Source organism: Corvus cornix, chromosome 3 (genome assembly GCF_000738735.6).
Source record: "Corvus cornix cornix isolate S_Up_H32 chromosome 3, ASM73873v5, whole genome shotgun sequence".
NCBI lineage: Eukaryota > Metazoa > Chordata > Aves > Passeriformes > Corvidae > Corvus > Corvus cornix.
In genome coordinates this window covers 13,268,198-13,289,702 of record NC_047056.1, presented here as the reverse complement: position 1 = coordinate 13,289,702, position 21,505 = coordinate 13,268,198, and the positions used below count along the sequence as shown (strand labels likewise).

Below are 21,505 nucleotides of genomic sequence, written 5' to 3'. Positions count from 1 at the left end.
GCTCTGAAAGCACCAGCAGCCAGTTTGGCATCTCAGTGTCAGTATACGGAGATAAGCAAAACACCTCTGAGAATAACCACGAGCTCTACTCTGGTAACTGAGAGGAAACACAAACCATTGGTCTCGTGTTGGTGCAGCACTTGTCATCCAACAGGATCTCAAAAGTCATCGGTCCACTGAGATGGGAATATTGTTAGAAAGGGATGTAGACAGCCTGTGAGGGATCATAAAAATATTTCCCTCTTTAACTGCCCTTGCTCCTGCTGCATGCAGGCTCTGGTAAAACCCAGCAGCTAAATATGAGAGCTCTGGAAAAACTGGATTAACCTAAAGGGATGATTCCCCAGAAAAGTGGCCACTTCTCCTAGCTGCTGCCAAAGCATTCCCTGTTTTGTAACAACACTTGGTATCCTCGGAGCTGTTTGTGTTAGCACTGACTCACTGGTCCCCCACTGCCCTAGGAGAGGGAAGGGATGTGCTGTGATCCACATGTCACACTTGGGAAGACACAGAGTGAGGCAGCTCTGTTGAGATCAACACATTTATGAAAAGGACTAACATGATTTGGCAACTCCTGACACCAAAAATCAGGACATTTTGCCTACAGAGGAAATTACACTGCAATAAGGACCATAACAATGTAATTCCTGCTGTGCAGGCATTCCTGTTTCAAAGCAAGGCACTGGTTGTAGCCAGACAAACTCCTGTGGAATTCTCAAAATAAGGCTGAAAAGGTAAAGTGCCCAGAGCTTTGAGCCTGATCCTTTCAAGCAGTGTTTGAGCTCATTTGTACAGAAGAACCACCTACGCCTTTCATAAAAGAAAATCCACTAAACCCCATTTTGAATAGTATTAATATAGTATTCATTCATAACCCAAAAAGAGAGAAAGGTTAAGCTTTGAACAGCCATTTGTTACAGTCACTTTCTTTGCTTGTTTTCATGCTTGCATGCCTGTGAATGTCTGTGTATGGGTCTTCAATGACATCTTACAGATTCTCTGCAAGTGTCTAGGCTGCAAGCTGTGGAGGAGTATTTTGGTGTTTGGACAGGGTTGCCTTTCTTAGGAGTGAAAGTAGTCCCAGCCAGAGGAAACATCAACAAGAAGCCATTTCTCTTTTGCTCAAACACTATAAATAAATAATATAGAAACAAAATAGTTTTTTTCAGAGAAACTGGACAAATCCTTAGAAGAAAAATTCCCCCCAGGATGATGGCGCACAGGAAATCCCTGAGCCACAAATCTCGTGAGGCTGGGAAATATTTGGGAGATCAAGCAGTGCTTGTTTGGCCTTTCTTAGGTCAGATCTTGGCAGAGGCAGGATCAGGGTGAAACAGGCCATTGACTTGACTTAGGACAACTCTTCTGAGTCAATCCTTAATTGTTTGTTATTTGCTTTCCTCTTGGATGCCCTTGGATGGAGCAGGGTGGCAGCAGTTTTGTTGAACTGGGTGAATGCCGGTCCACACTTCTCTGCTGGTCACATTCAAACAGGGCAAACCCCATGGCAAACATGCCAGGCAGTGTGAGGGGCAACCCATCACGTCATCCAGATGAACTCTCCTGGGTTTTCTCCTCATTTTTTCCCCAGGGTGGGACCAAATGCACTGATCTGCCTCTGAACCACTGGCGTCTGGGCCAAGACCTCCTGGAAGTGATTTGCAAGAGTAAAGATTCCGCTGTGTGGAGCACTTGGATGTCTGACTGTGTGTTCGTAGCACCATCTAGTGCTTCGCAGAGGTTTGTTGTCCTCCTTCCGCAAATCCCCGGTGATGTACCCATCCTTCCCACGCGGAGTCCGCAGGCTGTTGGGGGGCTCGCTGTGAAGGCAAACTCTGCGTTCGTTTGACGCCTGGAGATGGGCAGCACGGGATAAAAGGTGTGTCAACATCTCAGGTTTGCTGAGATGCTGGTGTGCACCTCCGAGTGACACCTGCACATCCTGCCTTCGTTGAACCCTGGTTTCAGAATCTCTATAAAATTAATGACAAATATTTGGCAAGGGTTTGGAGTAGCTTCAGTGCTCTCCTCGTCCTTTCTCCAGGGAAGCTGCAGAGCCAATGCCCTCTGCTGATAGTAGAGGATAATTATCTACTGTGAGGTAGAAAAAAATCCCAGATTTTTTATCGAAGTGCTCTTCTTTGTTTTTGTCAGCAGCCCCACTGTTATTTCTAGGGGCTGGAGGAAACAGAATCACAGAACTGTCAAGGCTGGAAGGGACCCCTGGCGATCACCCAGTCCAACCCCCCTGCCAAGGGGGAGCAGGTGACACAAGAACGAGTCCAGGTGGGGTTTGACTTTCTCCAGAAAAGGACTCCACGACTTCCCTGGGCAGCCTGTGCCAGTGCTCTGCCACCCTCACGTAGAGAAATTCTTCCTCATGTTGGGGTGGAACTTCTTGTGTTTTAGTTTATGGCCATCGCTCCTCGTCCTGTCGCTGGGCACTACCGAAACGCCTATCTGGGAACGGCATCACGCAGCTAATATTTATCTGCGGGAGAGCTGCTGAGCTCAGGTTCTCCCAGGACGCGGGAGCCTGCTCTGTGCGGGGTGCGGGACAGGGATGCAGGGGGACGGGCAGGGTGGCGGCGGGACTCGAACCCGCGATCCGCACGGGGCAGCGCGGCCCCGCACCACGAGACGCGCCGCCGCGCCCGCCTCCCATTGATACACAGGAGGAACCTCCAGGCGCGCTTAATCGATGCCCGAGCAGTAGAGCTGCCCGGCCGGCAAGGCGGGGGTGCGCGCTCGGCGCTCGGCTGGCGCTGCCGCGGGCGGGGACGCGGCGGGCGCGCGGCGCGGGGCGGGGGCGCGGCGGCGGGAGCGGCGGCGATGGCGGAGCCGGCGGAGAAGCTGTACCGGGCCGAGTATGCCAAGAGCGGCCGCGCCTCCTGCAAGAAGTGCGGCGAGAGCATCGCCAAGGACTCGCTGCGCCTGGCGCTCATGGTGCAGGTACCGCGTGCCGGGGCCGCCGCGGGCGGGGGGCGGGCTGAGCTGGCCGCTCCGCTCGGTACCGCCGGCGGCGGGGCCAGCCCGGGGCTCCGCTCCCTCCGCCCGCCGCGGTGCTCCGAAGCCGCTCGGCCGCACCTTTCGCTGCCGCGGGGGCGAGCGCAGCCTATTTTTAGCAGAGACGCCTTCGCTTGCTGTCGTGTCCGCAGCAGCGCCGGTGCCCGGGGCAGCCCCGCTCGCAGCGCTCCCCGGGGCGGGGGGAGCCGCTTCCCCCGCACCCCCGGGCTGCAGGGGCGGCTGGAGGCGAAGCGGTGCAAAGTTCGCCGTACGGTGACATGGTGGGGCCGGGGGCGCGCACAGAAGCGCTTTGTTGCCGTCCGGAAGGCGAGGCGAGCTCCGCGGCTCGGCTTTTCCGTGCCCCGGGAAGCGCCTGCCATTCGCAGCGCTCGGTGTCGGGGCCAGGAATCCCGGCCCGGTGGGCGCTTTGCACACGAGACAGAGGAACTGCGGCCCGGAAGGTGTGGGAGGCCTGGGGCAGCCCCAGGATGAGCCGGGCCCGGGTGGTCTCGCAGAGCTGGCTGCCGCATGGCAGGCGTGAAGCAGCTGAACCGCGATGGGCGAGCGGGCTGCGAGGGCACGGTTTGCTCTCCGCTGCCCTCACGCTGTTATTTGCCTTTTGGGGAAGAGACTGCTCGGCTTTCCTTTGGAAGGAAGGGAAGAGCGCCGTCCTGTATTGGGGGGCTGGGAGCTGTGCACGGACCCGGCATCCCGCCCTGCCGCGGGAGGATGCGGAGGGAATCGCCGCTCTCCTGGGAGGGGGGTACTTTATCCCCCGTGGCTGCTGCAGGGCAGATGGGAGGGGGCACCTGCAGCGTGCTGGGGGCGGGCTGAGTTTGGGGGTGTTGCTGTGGAAGGTAAGCAAAGGCATATGCGTGTATCTGCGGAAGGCGAGCAAGGACGTGGCGAACGCCAGCGCAAAGCCCTGCGGATGAAGGGGTGCTGTGGCCCCCGGCCGCCCGAGCAGCCGGGGACGTACCTCGCTTGTGCCCCCGGGAGAAGCACCGCTTGTACGGGGCGGGGGGGGAGGAAGGGCCCGGTCCCCCCTCGCCCGGGCTGCGGGGGCCTGCTGGCTGCCGGGCGGGGCTGGCAGGTCTGCCGGGGTTGGAGGCAAAGCTGCTGCCCCGGAGGGGAAATACCTGCCTTTGCCTTTGTTCCCCAGAGCCTCCTTCCCCTGGGAAAGATGTGGGACCGTGCGGTGCCAAGCTGCAGCGTTTGTTCGCACGTGTTCCTGTGCCTCTCCTTTTGTCTCCCCGGCTGCCCTCAGCCGCTCGCTGGAGCTGCTCCTCCTCCCCTGCTCCGGCTGCTGCTCCTCGGCTTCCTCACGTTTGTTATCCCTTCCTGTCTTGCCCAGCAGTTGAGGCTGATGCGAGGCGTGTTGCCCTTCCTCAGCACGGGGGCCAGGGGTTGTGTTCTGGTTCTCTAGGGTTTGTTTTATGGAGCGATCTCCTGGGGACCATGACATTCCTCACAGAGCCAGTGCTTTTCATTGCCAGACATCTCCCGAAAACTGCCGGTCTTACACCAAACACTTGTGGTTTTATTTATTTCCCCCACAACCTCTTCAATTTGCTTGCTTTTTCCTCTGCCCACTGCCAGTTTTTGTACCAGCAGAGCACACCCTGCTGCTGAGCATCACACTGTAAATGCATGAATTTCACCAGAGCACGCGGGCCCCTTGCTTTTTACTGGGGAAATCCCCTGCAGAGCAGCCTCTGTGCTCGCATCAGTGCATCGAGCATTTCTGCAAATTGTGCTGGAGAAATTAAAGGGAGGCCCAGACCAAGTCCTTGGCTGTGTTTGCTGTACCCCCCCCTCCCCCTTTTTGTTTTGGTTCCTCAAGTGAAGAGCTCTGAATGACAATGGGATTCTGGGTGCTTGGCACAGAGCAGGCACCCAGGCCCTGCAGGACCAGCACCAGCTTTGCCTTTTGCTTCCAGCTGGAACCGAGCGGTTTCTGTTATCTGAATGTGCAATATGAAAGCCAATCAGTTTCTTTTTTTCTTAGTTTGTTTAGGAAACTATGGTCTAGAGATAGGTGAGCAGAGAGAAGTTGTGTAAACAAGGCCTAGCCTGCCTGGAGGTTTCATTTTCCACACAGAGAAAAGAGTCTAAAACTCTGTGTAGAGGAGATTACTCACTGCTTCTATGGTTGTCTTAAAGACTGAGCCAGCTCTGCTCTCTTTTGTACACCCCAGTGCCTTGAGCCCCAAAAGCTTTTGTGTTAGGAACAGCCCTGAGGAGTCCTCCAGGAAAACTCTAGGTAAAAGCCCAGATGGGTCCAACTTTCAGTGCCAAAATTGCATGTGACTTACAGACACATTGAGAGCAATCACAGGGTGGCTGCTGTGGTGCTGTGAGGGTAACTGGGTAATCCAAGTCCTGGCTTGTGGGAAGAGTCCATCTGGAAGTAAAAATGTCCTCTTACAGTTTGGGTAGATGGTTGGTTGTAGTTAGAGCTCCCAGCTCTCCTGGTTCCATGCTGTGGTCTTCGAAGCCCTTTCCTTCCTGCTCATGCACGGAACTCTGCGGTTGTTTTTGGCTCCCTCCTGTTAGTGAGTGACACATGGAAGGTTTTCCTACGTCGTTAGTTCTGTATCATCAGTAATAATAATTGTACTGCACCGAGTATTATTAGTACAGCAGCTGTTTGTGTGTGTTATTTGGAGCCAAACCACTGAAAGGTTATTTTGCCTGGTGGGTAATTGGAGCGATGCCAGGATGGTACCTGTTGTGTCTGAGTTTTAAACAAGAAGAGGACTCGGAAAACAAGTGCTTGGTGTGCAGCAGGGCACTCTGGAGCTGCACTTTAAGGAGGACTTGGGAGATGCTTCTGTCCTGATCACAGAATCATGGAATAGTTTGGTTTGGAAGGGACCCTGAAGATCATCTCATTCCAACCCCGTGCTGTGGGCAGGGATGCCCCCCACTAGACCTGGTTGTTCAGAGCCCCGTCCAACCTGGCCTTGAACACTTCCAGGGATGGGGCTCTGGGCAGCCTTTCCCAGGGGCTCACCACCCTCATCACCCTATCACTACAAGCACTTGTGAAAACTCCCCTCTTCAGCTTTCTTGTAGGCCCACTTCAGGTACTGGAAAGTCTTATAAGGTATCCCTGGAGCCTTCTCTTCTCCATGCTGAACATCTCAAAATCTCTCAGCCTGTCTTCACAGAAGAGGTTCTCCAACCCTCTGATCATCTTTGTGGCCTGCTCTCGACCTCTGACTTTATTTGGGCTCTGGTGTTTCCCTTGGATTTTGTCTCTACATCCTACAGGCCACTCACGAATTTCTTCAGGCTACAATCCTTGGAGCTGCCCTTTTCATCTTGTGTCTGACATAGATTCTCCAGGATATGGACAGTTTGCTTGAGAAGTGGCTCTCAAAGGGACTGTGGAGTGAGGCCAGCAGCCTCTTGTGCTGTACAGCCTCACAAGGGCTGTGTGAGGCTGACCTTTTTTTTTTTTTTCAGTAAAACAGATGGTCTGAGCAGCAGGGCGATGAACTGGTTAAGCTAGCTAAATGCTCCTTCCATGTCTGTCCCTTGTGGGATATCTCTCCAGCAGCTTGTCTGTCTTATTAGATTTTCTTCTTAGACTTTGTCCTAAATAGTATCCATCTCTTGATCTAAAGAAAAATAAAAAAGAAAAAGAAATTACATGTGTTTACCCAGATACTCCTTTTTATCTTGGGCTTTGTTTTTTGTTTTGTTTTTTCCCCTTGGTTCTGCTTGAATTATTTCATCTTGGCCTAATGTGCTTTTTTCCTAGTCGCCCATGTTTGATGGCAAAGTCCCTCACTGGCACCATTACAGCTGCTTCTGGAAGCGGGCTCGAATCGTGTCCCACACGGACATTGATGGCTTCCCTGAGCTTCGGTGGGAAGATCAGGAGAAAATCAAGAAAGCCATTGAAACTGGAGGGCCTGGAGGAGGTAGGTGGAATTACTCATGATGTTTGGAGTTCAGCTGGAACTGTGCTCTCTTCTGTTGGGCTGTTATTATGGTGATTTGATGTCCATGTCCCTTCAGCAAGTGATGTCAGAAGAACTGTTGAGGTGTCTCCTCACTCCAGGGCTAGGATGCTGACAGTATCATCCAGAATGTTAAATCAGTGAGGGGAAAAAGCCAAGTCAGTTGGCAGATACATTGAAAAATATTTCTTGTTATCATGATTGGTGTATTTAGTTTTCAGTTCTTTAATGTTAGCAGATGCTGTTGTAGTGTGTTGTTTTTATGGTACCTTCAGTGCAGTGCATGGTTAGGGTGGCTCTTGGATGCTTTTGAGCATGGACTGCTTGTCTTGCTCTGTATTCAAGTTCTGGACAAATGAGTGGCTGGAACACCAGAGATTTATTAATGCAGACTGCTAACAATCTGGGGCAGAGAATAAGAGAGTAAGGGAATGCATATTAAAGCTGAACTCTGTATTTGCTTTGTTCTCCAGGAAAAGGAGGGGAACAGGAAGGAGGTGGTAAGTCTGAGAAGAGCTTAAATGACTTTGCTGCAGAATATGCCAAGTCTAACAGAAGTACTTGCAAAGGCTGTGAGCAGAAGATAGAAAAGGTAAAAAGTTCTCCATGTCATCTTTTCTCCCACCAGTTTCAATTCAAACAGTGGCTTTTATAATTGCTTCCTGTCTGTCCTACATATGGAAAGCACTTGCAGAGCTGCATTTCTCTGAGGAGCAGCTGTGTCCTGGACAGCTGACAGTAAAGGCATCCCTCAGGCATGGTAGCCTGGGCTTCAAGCCTGGTGATCCCTCCTTTCACTTGGGTCTTAGAGCAGGCTGGGAACGCTGCTCACCAGCATTTCTGTGGCAAGACAAACACCACTAACTGCAGCTTTTCCTGCTTATTGCTGGACTGCAAACCAGCTACTTGTTGGACATCTGAAAAGTAATTTGCAGAAGACAGGGTAAAATCATATTAGCGTTGATGTTTGGGTGGTAGGGACATAAAGTTAATTTTTAGATTTGCTTTTATGAGGCTTGTTCATGAGAGTTTCACTTGGTAAAGCTTACTGGAAGCTGGAATAAAGACAACAGGATTACCCAGTTTGAGTGGATTTTGAACAGAAAACTACCTAAAAAGGTAACTTTTTCAACCTAGCAAGAGTACTGAAGAAAGCAGAGGAACTGTAGTGAGAGGGCTTGAACAAAAGTTGCAGACTTTGATAGAGGAACTGTTACTGTTTTACAGATGTTTAGGTAACTTGTTAACATCCTGCTCCTTCCAGAATGGCCTAACAATTGCTCTTGTGTCACTTTAATCTACCTCAGGGCCAGATCCGGATTTCCAAGAAGATGGTGCATCCCGAAAAGCCCCAGCTGGGAATGATAGATAACTGGTACCACCCGGACTGCTTTGTGAGCCGCCGAGCAGAGCTGGGCTTCCTCCCGGCCTACGGGGCCACCCAGCTGCTGGGTTTCAGCATCTTGAAAGCTGAAGATAAAGAAACTCTGAAGAAGCAGCTTCCAGCTACCAAGAGTGAAGGGTAGGTGGTTAGTGTGAGAAATTGTGTTGTCTGGAGGAGCCATTGCCTTTAAATACATCCATGATAAATGTTTAGCAACGTTGTTGTCTCTGTTAAAAGAATATTGGTCGTAGGAGGGTTTGGTTCTTCCTGTGGCCTCAGGCAGATGACAACACACGTTCCCTGTCCCTGGGAACATGCAGTCCAGTTGCCCCCCGTGACTGCCTTGAGGAAACGCAGAGACCTGCAGCTGTGACTTGGAGGGCTGATGTAGGGCTTTCAACCATAAAATAATGTCTGTGTAGTACAACTGGATACTGGGCTCTGCATCTCCTTGTGTGATACTGTTATCAGCAATGGTTTCTCTGCTCAAGAGAATTGTTAGAGAATTGATTTGACATTTCTTGTCTATGAGCTGCTGATCTGTGACAGGCACTGAATCTGATAATGGTGTTTATTGGCCATGTAGTGCTTACACTTGGATGCTTTCGTTTGCTGAATCTGTTATAGTGTGTCTGAAATTTCATTGCCTTGCATTGAGATTTACTGACAGAGAAGTGTTTCCAGGTGACTTGTTAGCTTTGTGAATCTTTCTTTGTTAATGAAGGCTTTTGTTACTTGTTCTTGAAATGACTTTGCCTAGAGTCAAACACAAGCCTTCGTAACACAAACCAGTGTTGCATTGTCCCTGGGGAGGAAGGAACATAGGGTATATCTGGATCCTACAAATAAGAAAGATCTTGTAATTGGAAAACATTGGGCTTCTCTGTGTACATTTTAGACTGAATTCAGCTTTGCTTTTGCAAGGAGTCACCGTGAAAATGTCCAGTGAGGCTGATGTTTGTTCCGAAAAGCCGTGTCAAATGTGTGGCCATGTCAAATCTGTGCAGTCTCTGTCAGTATTGGTCCTTCAGATGTGCAGCTGATGTGTATGGTGTGCAGTTGCTTGGCAAGCCACTGCTCCAGAAGCATTTGGCAGTGATGTGGGGAGGGTCCTGCAGTGCCACAGGATGGGGGCTTTGGCCAGAGCCCTGCCAGGTTCTATTCTGTTCATCTCACTCAGCTGAACTGGCAGAGACCAAGAGGGTCTGTGTGCATCTGTTGGGCAGCCTGCTGTCTTTCCATGCAGGGATTTTACCTCTGTGTGCATTGCTTGGTGTAAGCAGAAGTGCAGTATTTTAATGCACTTAGAGCTTTTCAAGTAGTCCTTTGCTTTTTGTGCTGAGATGCGAGTTCTGCTTTGTCCTAGAACAGTGAGTTTAATAGGGTTATTTGTAGTTTTCTCCCATGTCCTCAGCAAAGCTCTAGAGATTTGACTGTGTAAGTGCTTCTCTTGTCTGTCCTGACTCTGCTTTTCTGGCCCAATTCTGGGATGCAAAATATGAAGGCTTTGTAAAGGAAGGCCACAAAGTAGTTTGCCAAGTCACTGTGTAAATAAAAGCCTAGAATTGCAGTGGGAAAAAAGCTTACGCTGGTGATGTAGAGTAATGTGAACCAGGATCTCACACCAGAAAAGCAGCAGGATGTCTCATCTTTCCTGCTTTCTGAGCACTGCCTGAACAAGCCCCTCAACTGTGAAGTTGCTGCCTGGCTCTTATGCTCCACTACCTTGTGCTGTTTGGGCTGTGTGCTTGAGCCAAGGGTGGTAAGGGTCAATTGGAAAAATAGCTGTCTGTCAAACAAACTGCATGAGCGAGAGTGTAAATAACAGCATGAGTGGAGAGGTGTGGTGTGCTAACTATCTGGTGATTTGGCTGCCAAGAAAGCACAGGAGTTATGGAGAAGCCAAAAGAGCACTCCAGAAACTTGAATGAGATGCAGTTACCTCAGATAATTCACCTTGTGCATTCGATGAGATAACAGAAATTAACAACAGAACTTACAGCCACTTGCAGAAATTATGTTAATGTCTGTTGCAAGTGAGATTCTCAAAATGATCTTTAAAGATATTTCTAATTGTGCTGTGTTCAAATTATATTTTGACTCAGAAGTCTGTGCAACTCAGATGTGACACATCCAAATTCAGGTGCTGCTACTGCATGTCCAGCCCATACTCCGAGGAGAATCTCAGATTTTGGGACTGCCCTGTGAGGCCTTTGTGTAAGAGTGGCATTGTGACGTGCCTTTTCCAGATGGGAGAGGTGAGGTGCCAAGCAGGGCTACCAAGAATAAGTTGGAAAATCCTTGTGAAGGCCAAATATGGGAAGATTTACTGCAAGGGTTGTGGCTCCTTTCCTCAGCCAGTTCTGGGTGAGACATGCAGCCCTCCCTTGGGCTATGGGCTGTCCTGTCTGCAGCACTCTGCAGACCTGGGAAAAGAGGCTCTTGTGTCCTTGCCTGTGGCTTCTCTGTGGAGTGAGTGCCTGTATGCTGGTGTAGGAAATGCAGTAGCAGCTTGTGAGCTCTTTTTGACAGTATTTCTTTGGTAGTGTGTGTTTTGCCCTCCTGCTCTGAGCTGTAATACTTCCTGTATTTTCTGCCTCACTTGTTTAGATGGAATTGCTGCCCAGGACAGGAGCAAAGTGTCACTCTGGAGATGTTATGCAGCACTGGATTAGCTGCAGAGGTTGCCTGAGGCAAATGCTAAGTGCTCAGGTCTGGCAGTGCTTTACAGGGAGGTGAAAAGGGGAGTTCTTGTTCCTCCCTTCGTGGGCTGCTTGCTTTATCCAGGGTTGCTGTGACTGTCCTTTCCACCTTTTCATTGTAGGGAGGGGAAGAGGGGAACATGAAAAATAGAGTCGATGGTCAGGAAGGGCCACGCTAGAGTTGGGACAGTTCACTTCCCTCTTCATCTTCTCTGAAGTTGGAATAAATCTTGTGTGTTCTCCATGAAGGTGAGAAGTGGTTTGCATTGCCAGGGAAGTACCAGTCCTTCCAGGCAAGGTATTGAGCTGTGCCTGTCAGAGGTGTAAGACTGTCCCTTCCCCAGCAGGAGAAAGGGTGTGCACAGTAGCACCCCACTGCTGTGAGCAGCACACAGTGTTGGGGCTCAAGGATGGAAGACCCTTGTGTGCGTCTTCTTGATATGTGTCAGTCAGGGTGTATTTTACTGATTGTTCTAAAATGTGCTGTTCTGGGAAGATGCAGGATGAATTCAGCTTTGCCATTCCCTTCTCCAGGAGACATAAGATGATTAGTGTTTGCTTTAGCCTTGGGCATAGCCAGGCACAAAAGAGAAGGTGGTGACCAACAGCTTTGTGCCTCCCTGCAGCTGGGATGATTCCTCCCACTCCGTGGTTTGTTCCAGTGGCTGGAGCAGGTACAGTAATCACTCTGTCTTCCAGAGCAACTGCTGTCCCCTTGACTGGGAGGAGAAGCTGCCAAAAGTGTGAGTCGCTGCTGGAATTTGGACGCTTTCCCTGGGCCACAGGGCCTCTCAGCAGAGTGATCGCCTTCCAGCGGCTGCTGGGCTGGATTTTCTCCTTTTGGAGACCAGGAGACAAGTTACGTTGTGGGAGTGAGTGCTGGCTTGCTGGAGGCAGCCTGACTGTCAGCCGACTCTGCAGATATGCGGGGCTGGGCACCCTTCCTAAGCACTTGCCTCATTAAACCCCTGGTTCGGGAAGGTGAAGCAGAACGCTTTGTACTCAGGCTGATCAGTGTTTTACAGATTCTGTTGTGTACCCCTGGCTCTGTTAAAACTTGAGGAGATCACTGCCTTCTTGGTGGGGCTCAGTGGATGCTCTGGTCTTGCTCCCTGCAGGGGCTGCAGCCAAGGAGGAGAGAGGACGTGCTTAGCCTAAGGACTTTTGGAGGCACTGCTCTGTGCGTGCTGGAGTCAGTCCTGCCACCTTGGTTGCCGCTTGCATGATTTAGAACACAGGATGGAGTTTTTCTCAAGCAGCTGCTGGCAGCACAGTGTGTCTGTTTCCACGGGGCAGGGAGATGTACAGCATAGCCCCTGCTCACTGATGGCACCTGGCAGGGGCACAGCTGGAAGATGAGCTCTTGTGCAAAACCAGCCCCTCAAAGTGCTCTGAACTATAGTTTGGTCAGAGGTGCTAATGATGGGCTGTTGTGGCCACTGCAAATAAAATGAGCAGTAAGCCCAATTTTAGGGCCAGGAGAGTTACTAGAACTTACAGGTCTCATGCAGGAGTCTCTGGGAGGAGAGTGCCTCTTGACATCCTCCTGCAGCATCTTTATAGCTGTCATACAGAGTTAGTCTTAATGGGAGCAAAATCCTAGAAAGTGAACTGTTTAAAATTGCAAGTAGGAGAGCAATCGAGCATGCCAACTTCATGACTTAACCATCAGCCACAGCTTACAAAGCTGAGAGAGGCTTTCTTAAAAAGAAACCTGGCTGATGTTTTGTAACTGAAAGCAGCTCTATCAAAATGGAGTGTGAGATCCAAGCTGTGTTCATGCTCTGCCTCGAGTTGCAGGCCTGTCCTACCTCAGCTGGGGCAAAATTTCCCTTGGTGTCCTCACAAGGAGAACACACACTCCAGGCAGACAAAGGGGATGACATGCCTCTGGAAATGTAAATTATCTTTTTCAGAGGTCCCTTGTCATATTGAAGTCTGCCAAAATCCCCCAGTTTTCATTTGGCTTTCTTTTTCCAGTCTTTCTTGAGTAGTGTTTTCTGTAACTTCTCCCTTCAGCTCTAAGGCCTAGCAAATAGCAATAAATTTACACACACGCAACTCCCAACAGTACATCACAAAACCATTGTGAGCCTGGAAGCATTTTCCAAGCAGAAACTTGCACCTGTTTGATTTCAGAGGCCTGACTTAATTCCAGGCTGAAGAGAAACTAGATGGGAAATACCTAGTTTCCCAGTGTGTTAGCTCCTTAAAGTTACCGTGTTTGCTGTCCTTTAATTCGGTATGGGTTGTCTAAGCTGGTCAAGCTGTTGATTCAGCTGAAAGGCACTGTGGTCTTTTAACCTGCATTGCTACACCTCCCCACGTTTGGAGAGCTGTTCAGGGATCCTTAGGTATGCCTTTGGTGTAACTAATACAAGTGTAGATGAATATGCCTGAGAATGTTGCAGTCTTTCACGTGCTCTTCTCCCACACCGTATGGTTACCCCGTGGAAAACCTCTTAAGTGTAACTGACCTGATTGAGGCAGCTCACATTGCAGAGCCAAGTGCATGTTTATAATCTAGCACTGAGGAATTTGAAAAATGGGTTTGCCTGCCAACACTGAGGATATTCAAGTCTCTGCAGATAGCGGCAGTCAGTAATCTGAGCTCTGGTAACTGCTGGACAGCCATTGCAATAACTTCCTTTCATGTGTGTGTGGTTTTGTTTTGTTTTTCTCTATTAGAAAGAGGAAAGGAGAAGAGGTGGATGGAAACGTGACTGCGAAAAAGAAGCAGAAAAAAGAAAAAGAGAAAGAATCAAAGCAGGAAAAACAGCTGAAGGTGAGTTTTAGCTGCTCACAACCTAAGAACTGCTTTGTTGGAAGAGTGCAGTGTCAGGCACTCACTGAAGAGCTGTAGCCTCTAGAGAAGGCAGTACCTTGTACCCAGAGAGAGCAGTTGCAGCACAGACGCTCCTTGTGTCCTGGCACAGGAGGTGCCGTGTCACTGAGGCTTTGCTGAAGGCAGTTCACCCTGCCCCTTTCTCTCAAAAGACAGGAAGGGTGTTCTCTAGGACTTGTGCTTATTGGATTTAAATAGATTAGGTTAAATGCCTTTCTTCTGAGAGGCTGGTTCTGTGCTCCTTCCTATGTCATGTGGCTGTGGTGGCTGGAGCTTGGAGCCCGAGCACTGTTGCAGAAAAGCTTGGAAAACAATAAATAGTTCATTGTAAAAATTAAACAGATAAAGTGTAAAACTAGATTACTGAAAAATCAAATCTTTTTTACCCTCTGGGGAGATGTGTTCAGTTCTCGGGTACAAATTGTGATAGATCACAGCTTTCTACCTTTCACTTTCTAGAATATTGTGGGAAGAATTCCCAGTAGAGCTTCAGGAATTTTGAATTTATTGAAAGTTCCCAAGAAAAAAAACTAACAAGCTGCTTTTGCTGCAGTTGAAATCTTAATGGAGCTGTAGAGAAACAGCATGTCTGGCTTTGAACAAAAGTTTTCTCTTTTGTTGCGTTGGCAGCACCTTAATTTTCAAAAATCCCAGCTGAGATGTTTTTAAGGTTTTGCTGCTGCAGGGGAGATGTTTAGGACAGATCGAGGCATTTTGTGGATTACGGTTAGCTTTGGGTTGACTTTTTTAACAGCATTTCATCAAGCATGGTCATTATCACTGAAAATTAGACCATTTAACCCATCAACCACTTCTTCCAGGGTAGACTACATTTTAACTGTAGCCAGTGGATAATATTCAGAAACCATCTGAGATATTTTAGGATGCTTCTTTGCTTCCTAACCCTTTCAAGTTTTGTAGAAAGGCCCAAAAGAATGTGCACGCTCCTGTGCACTGCTGCAGGTGTCTGTTCTGGTAGAAATTCCTCTAATGCTTAGTTATCTTAAAAGTACAGTGGCAATCAGCATTTCTGATTTTTGTTTTTGATGCAAGGCTCAAATGCAGCTACATCCCCACTGTTCTCAGTGTCAGCTGGGTAGGTGAAATTTGCAAAGAATGTTGAGAGCTTTCTAAGTAAGGGCAGTGATATTTGAAGGATGTGATTTTAAGGATCTGTTTTAGGTGTTTGGTAAAGTGTGTGACTCTCCCTTTTGGTAAAGTTACTGGTTCTTGGAGCTCTTAATCTCGCAATCTGTGTTTAAGATAACATGGATTTGCTAAAACCTTGTGTACATACTGTAGTTTTAGGAATGTTCTTAGCTACTTGCAATCAATTGCTTTCTAAGCTGCTGGGTTATGTCAACAGGAGCAGACAGAGCTGATCTGGGGCATCAAGGATGAGCTGAGGAAGGTCTGCTCCACTAATGACCTGAAAGAGCTGCTGATCGCCAACAAGCAGGAGGTCCCCTCCGGGGAGAATGCCGTGAGTTGGTTGTAGTTGCTCTGCGTGTGTGCAGGGTCTTGGAATCGGTGAAGCTGACCTGACCCAATAGTGCTGCAAGGTCCATGAGTCTGAAGAATGTTCCTAACATAACACTTAAGAAAGAGATTTGGTGCAAAGCCCAGTCCTTCTCTCCCAGGACTCTGGTACTGCTGTTACACTTGCTTGTGAAGGGCGGTGTGGTGGTGAGTGATGCTGAATTCAGCACCGTAGTCGTGGTGTAGTGCTTTTATTCTGCTATTCTCAGAGTGGTCCATATATTTTTTTGGTGCTGGCTCTTCATGAGCAGGTTAGTTAAGGCACTGCACATTCCCTCCCTCAACTGTTAAATTATGCAAAATGAAGCAAAAACTGTACAAATTCTTTCCCAGTTTCTTTTCTAAAAAGAGTCCGTTTCGGTCTATGTAACTTGTGAAACTCTGCTCTGTTTCAGAGCCACATACTGCTTTAAGTATTTGTATTTATCAAGACTCTTTAAAGGAGTGTGGGCTGGGGTGTGGGAAGTGTCTAGACTCAAAATCATCATGGAATACTCTTAGGCCAGAAAACCTGGACTTGTCTGAGCCTACATTCCCACCTACCTACTCATGTGCTCAGATGCAGTAGCTGGTCTTCTCCCTGGCTGTTCTGGCATGGCAGCCTGGTCAGGTGCTGTGTGGTAGGTATGTTCTGAACCACAGGATTATAGAATGGGTTAGATTGGAAAGGACTCCAAAGATCATCTCTTTCCAGTCCCCCTGCCAGGGATTGGGCAGGGATACTACCCCCTAGATGAGGTTGCTCAAAGCGCCATCCAACCCAGTCTTGAACACTTCTAAGGATGGAGAATCCTCTGGGCAACCTGTTCCAGTGCCTCACCACTCTCAGAATGATGAATTTATTCCTAATATCCAATCTAAATGTACCTTCTTTCAGTTTAAAGCCATTGTCCTGTCACTACATGGCCGTGTAAAAAGTAACCTCACTGCTCTCTTGTAGACCCTGTTTAGGTTCTGAAAGGTCCTTCTTTTCTCCAGGCTGCACAATCTCTCAGCTTGTCTTCACAGGAGAGATGCTCAAACCCTCTGGTCATTTTTGTGGCCCTCCTCTGGCCTTACATCTGCGGGTCCATGTCCTTGTTCAGGTGGGAGCCCCAGATCTGGACGCAGTTTTCCAGGTGGGGTCTCATGAAAGCGGAGCAGAGGGGGACAATCACCTCCCTCCTCCTCGAGAGGAGAGACTGAGCCAGGGGTGTGAGCAGGAGAAACCTTGTGCCATGCCTCTGAGGCATCATATATCCATCAGTGCGGGTGAAGGCTTGGTTTATGCTCAGAGTGTGCATGATGTGCTGGAAATGTCTGTCTGCGTGCCAGCAGCCTGGCAGCTGTGTTCTTGTGCAGCCCAGGGTAGCACAGTGCGTGTGCTTCCAGCCTCCTCCTGCCATGACCTGCTCTGTGTCCTTTGTTGCTTTAGATCTTGGACCGAGTAGCAGATGGGATGGCGTTTGGAGCTCTGCTGCCCTGCGAGGAGTGCAAGGGGCAGTTTGTGTTCAAGAGTGATGCTTATTACTGTTCAGGAGATATCACTGCCTGGACCAAGTGCGTTGCTAAAACACAGACTCCCAACAGGAAAGACTGGGTAATCCCAAAGGTGGGTGTTCACTGCATATTTGATGTTCTGAAGCACATTTCTGAGCTGATTGAACAAGCAGCAGTCAGTGCTGGATGCCAGAGAGCAGAGTGTGCTGCACTGCTGAGCAGCTGTGACAGCGGCAAGTCCTGTCACAGCCACATCCCTCCAGGAGCAGGCAGCTAATGCATAAATAAACCATATTTTTTCCAACAGCACTAAATTGAAAGAGATGTTGCTGATTTCATTCGAAACTCATCATTTACCCTCTTCCAGCTTTGTTTTCTCAGTAAAGTGAGGTTTTGTCCAGCTTAGTGTGAATATCTCAAAAATCATTTCCAAGATGTGCAGTAAATACCAACATCTGGCTAGTGCTCGATTCATCCTTTAAATTTTATAATAATATTTATTGGTTTTAAACTCTGGTTGTGCTTCCATCCCACAGGAGTTTCGGGAGATTCCTTACCTGAAGAAATTTAAATGTAAGAAGCAGGACAGGATCTTCCCTCCAGATGCTGTGACCGTGAGCTCAGCACCTCCTCCCTCTGCATCTGCTCCTTTGTCAGAGACCGTGTCTGCACCCAGAGGTAGGTGTCTGACTGGGCATGAATTGGTGGAGTTCAGGATGATGTTCAGGCTGCCATTCCCAGCCAGACGTGCCACCCTGAACAGTCCCACTGTTCTCCTGCCCTCAAGCAAGCAGAGCTCTCCTGGTAAAAAAGTGTCTCGTGTGCTTCATCTTCCTAGCACAGGCAGGCCCTGATATGCTGGGTTGCGTGTGGTCATGGGCTTGAGGTCCTGTTGTTTGCTCACAGATCATTTTGGGTGTTTCTTGATGGTGAGGAAATGATGTGTATGCAGAATCAGAAAGGTAATGGCTGATGTTGCAAATTGTATCTCAGGGGAGACCTGCTTCAAAATGCTGCCTTGCTTGGTTTCTTGGGGACCATCCAGGGATGTCCATAATGCCAGATACTCCACATATTTTTAGGTTTTAAGGGCAAGAGGGTTATTCAGGGGTTTGTTTTGTTTCTAAATCATCACTGAGATTTAGCTTTACCAATCACTGACTCCCTTTATGGGAAATATGCCAGCACACAAACTGGCAAAAAGTTGGACTTAAGAAACTCCCTGTAGGTTGCTGGAATGAGTTGCATGCTTTGGTGATAAAGTCTGTCTGCTAAGAACTATGCTGGCTTCTTTCTTATTCAGCCTTTCTAGTTCTGGCCATAGTTTCAGGTGCAGAGCATTATTTGTTACTTGGTTAAAAAGGTGGGACTAATTCTGCAGTTAACTTTAGCCAGATCGTATTATTTTAGCGATGAAGACAAAGTAACCCAGGTCTTGTTGCTGATTAGCAAATTGATTCCAGCCCGAGTCCTCTGAAAGTAACCTCAAAAGGCTGACTAGATTTAAAGCCAGGTTGCTTTGTTTGCTAACAACCCAACTAATCTGAGTTGAGGGGAGAAGAGGAAGCACAACCCTTGGCTGGTCAATCAGAGTTGATAGCATTTATCTTTTAGCAGTGCATATATACTCTTGGACACTTGCCATGTCCTGAACCAACCTGAATTGCAATGTTAACACATATGATGGAGCCTCAGATGGTTACTAGCTTGCTTCTGACTTGTTATGGGGTTTGCATGATAGAACCTTGTATTGTCCATAAGATCAAGACTGGGACAGTGTTGCTTGAGAGATGATTCTCTCTGCAGCCTCTCAAAAAAAGATTTCCTTTTGAAAAGGCAGGAGCTTTCATGTGGCAGTGAGTTTCTCCCATGCTATCCAGGCATCAAAAGAAAAGGAAAGCAGAGCACAGTCCCTAGTAGCACAGTGCTGAATACAGACTGATTCTTTTTCTTTTTACTTAACAAACCAAGAAAAGGGCAAATATGCCTACATACCATTTCCCTGTCTTATATCCCTTCTGTTTGTTGGCAGCTGCAGAGCTTTGTTGTCTTTCCTCTGGGAAGGGGAACACCCTCCTGCTTGCTTAGCACAGGTCAGACCTGCTTGGCCCCTCATCTCCCTGCCAGCTGAGCCAGTTGTACAGAGAGGGGAGGATGCTGTCCCTCTGTGCTTGCTGTTTGTCCAGGGGACTCTGTGCCCGTTGCTAACGTGTCATTTCCAAACCTTTAGACAAACCGCTGACCAACATGAAGATCCTGGTTGTTGGGAAGCTGTCAAAGAACAAGGAGGAGGTGAAGAGCATTGTGGAGGACCTGGGAGGAAAGATGACAACAACAGCTAACAAGGCCACCCTGTGCATCAGCACACAGAGTGAGCAGCCGTGCCTCGGTTACTGGTGGCTCTGCTTCAGAGCTGAGCAGATTACAGAGGACACTTGTCCTCAGAGCTGTCTGGGGATCAGTGTTTGGATTAGGGGGAGAGTTTTATGTGCACACATGGCCTGAGTGTGCTTGGAAAAGTAAAGACAGATGTGTGCTGTTTGAGTTTTGCTTACCCAGCGAGTTAACCCGGCAGACTGTGCCTTAAGGCTCTCTTGGGTCAGTGGCAGCTGGAGTTTGTGTGCAGACCATGGTGGTGTGCAAGCCACCTTTGTTGGGATGAGGGGTGCTGGGGGCTGTGTCCATGCTTGCCTTGGAGAAACCCCAGAGCTGACTGTGGGTGCCTGAGGGCAACTTGTTTGCTCTGCTGGCAGCTTAGAGCCTGCTCTTGTTCTGTGTTGGAGTTGTGCACACTGACCGCTGAGGTGGGAGATCTGCTCCCATCCATCAGAAAGTCCAGCTCCAGCCAAGCTCTGGGAACGGGAGAGCTGGACCAGCCAGGTAAAACAGGTGTGTTCCTGCTCTAGCCCAAGCTGCAGCTTTGAACCAAGGAGGGACTTGGCTCTCCAAAGAACATGGTGAATACGAAATGTAGTGGAACTGTGCTTTCACAAAGTGTTACAGAGCCCTGAATCATGGCCAGAGGGAGAGGCTGAGGTCTAAAACCTCACTGATGCATTTTTTTCTCCTTTTCCTATCCTGCCTCTGCAGAGGATGTGGAGAAAATGAGCAAGAAGATGGAAGAAGTGAAGGAGGCCAAAGTCCGTGTGGTCTCAGAGGCGTTTCTTCAGGATGTGAAATCTTCCAGCAAGGCCTTCCAGGAGCTTGTGTCTCTCCATGCGCTTTCACCTTGGGGTGCAGAGGTGAAAATGGAGCACGAGGAAATGGCTGTGGATGGGAAGAGCAGCAAGCCCCCGAGTACAAAGAGCACTGGGAAGGTCAAAGAAGAACAAGGTGAGGAACAAAGCAGTTGTTTCTCCACAGACCTGTTCAGAACTGTGCAGGCACAAAGCAAACCTGGGTATAGTCTGTCCTTACTCTTTTATTGAATTTTCTGCACTTTTTCTCGCGGTAAGGTTATATAATGGACATCAGGGCAAGACTAGCTTTAAGTAAACATGAAACTGTCTCCTGAGCTGGCTCTTGTTTCCCCCACTTCAGTCTGCCCAGGCTCCCTGCCATCAGTCCACTCTCTTCCTCGTAACACATCAGCTTCTCTGCCAGTCTGGCTCAGTGTTGCAGCTCCAGGGAGCTACTGGGACACCAAAAATGACAGACTCTACCCAGGAGGTGTTAGAAAGTGAGAAAATACTGAGGTCCAGCACGTCAAGTCTTTTTAACAGGAGGAAAAATACTGGTGGCATTGCTCACCAGTGCCATTGATAGCTTGCATTATTAACCCTGGATGGTGAACAAAACCATCACATTTGCTCACTTCCCTTCAGAACCTCTTCTCTGTGTCCTCCAAGTGGAGGTTTCTGTCATACAGTTGGGTGTGTTATTGCCAGGCTGTCTCACCACAGTAGCATCCCCAGGGAATCCAAACATTCCTGTGAGGTTTTTAAATCCCAATTTCACGTTTGTGGTTGCGTTTATCTGCAGTGCAGGTGAAAAAATTATACAGTCCACCCCTTGGAGCCAGGAGAAAAGAAATAGAGAGAATCTGGGGAAATCTAATTTCTCACTTACTTGCTGGGGTGGGGGCTGTGATTTGGCTGCTAGAACTAGGTAAAAAAAAGCCGTTGAAGTCCGTGTGCTCATATACCGGGAATCTGATTCACCTTAGGGTGATAATTATGCAAATTGAGAATTTTAAAGATTGATTCAAGTCAGACTGTGTTGCTCACCTAAGAAAAAAATTAACTGTCTTTCACTGCAGGACCTAGCAAGTCTGAAAAGAAAATGAAGTTAACAGTGAAGGGTGGAGCAGCAGTAGACCCTGATTCTGGTGAGTGATAACAGTGCCTGTGCCTGCACCACCCACAGTCTTCAGGATGCGTGATGGTTTGCAAAATGTTTTTTTCTGTGAAAGGATGAGGGTTCCATAAAGGAGCATGAATTTTTAAACCTTCTTCATTGCTGTCAAAGGAAGCATATTGATTGGCATCTGATGCTGGATATTCCAGGATTTTCTAGCGCAGCTTTCAGAAGGACCGCTTAAACTAAGGCATGCACCTTGTTCAGCTTTAGGATCTCCTGT

General features: G+C 48.8%; 1 protein-coding gene across 1 annotated transcript in view; it reads left to right on the top strand.

Moving 5' to 3' along the window:
- The first annotated feature begins 2,739 nt into the window (after positions 1-2,739).
- Positions 2,740-21,505, top strand: part of PARP1 (poly(ADP-ribose) polymerase 1) — a 32,846-nt gene continuing 14,080 nt past the window's right edge. The window contains exons 1-11 of the mRNA XM_039569079.1: positions 2,740-2,952; positions 6,776-6,938; positions 7,451-7,569; positions 8,285-8,499; positions 13,752-13,848; positions 15,275-15,391; positions 16,862-17,038; positions 17,463-17,604; positions 19,157-19,297; positions 20,017-20,259; positions 21,185-21,253. Coding sequence (XP_039425013.1) covers positions 2,833-2,952; positions 6,776-6,938; positions 7,451-7,569; positions 8,285-8,499; positions 13,752-13,848; positions 15,275-15,391; positions 16,862-17,038; positions 17,463-17,604; positions 19,157-19,297; positions 20,017-20,259; positions 21,185-21,253 — 1,603 coding nt within the window. The 5' untranslated portion in view covers positions 2,740-2,832. The remainder of the gene's footprint in view (positions 2,953-6,775; positions 6,939-7,450; positions 7,570-8,284; positions 8,500-13,751; positions 13,849-15,274; positions 15,392-16,861; positions 17,039-17,462; positions 17,605-19,156; positions 19,298-20,016; positions 20,260-21,184; positions 21,254-21,505) is intronic.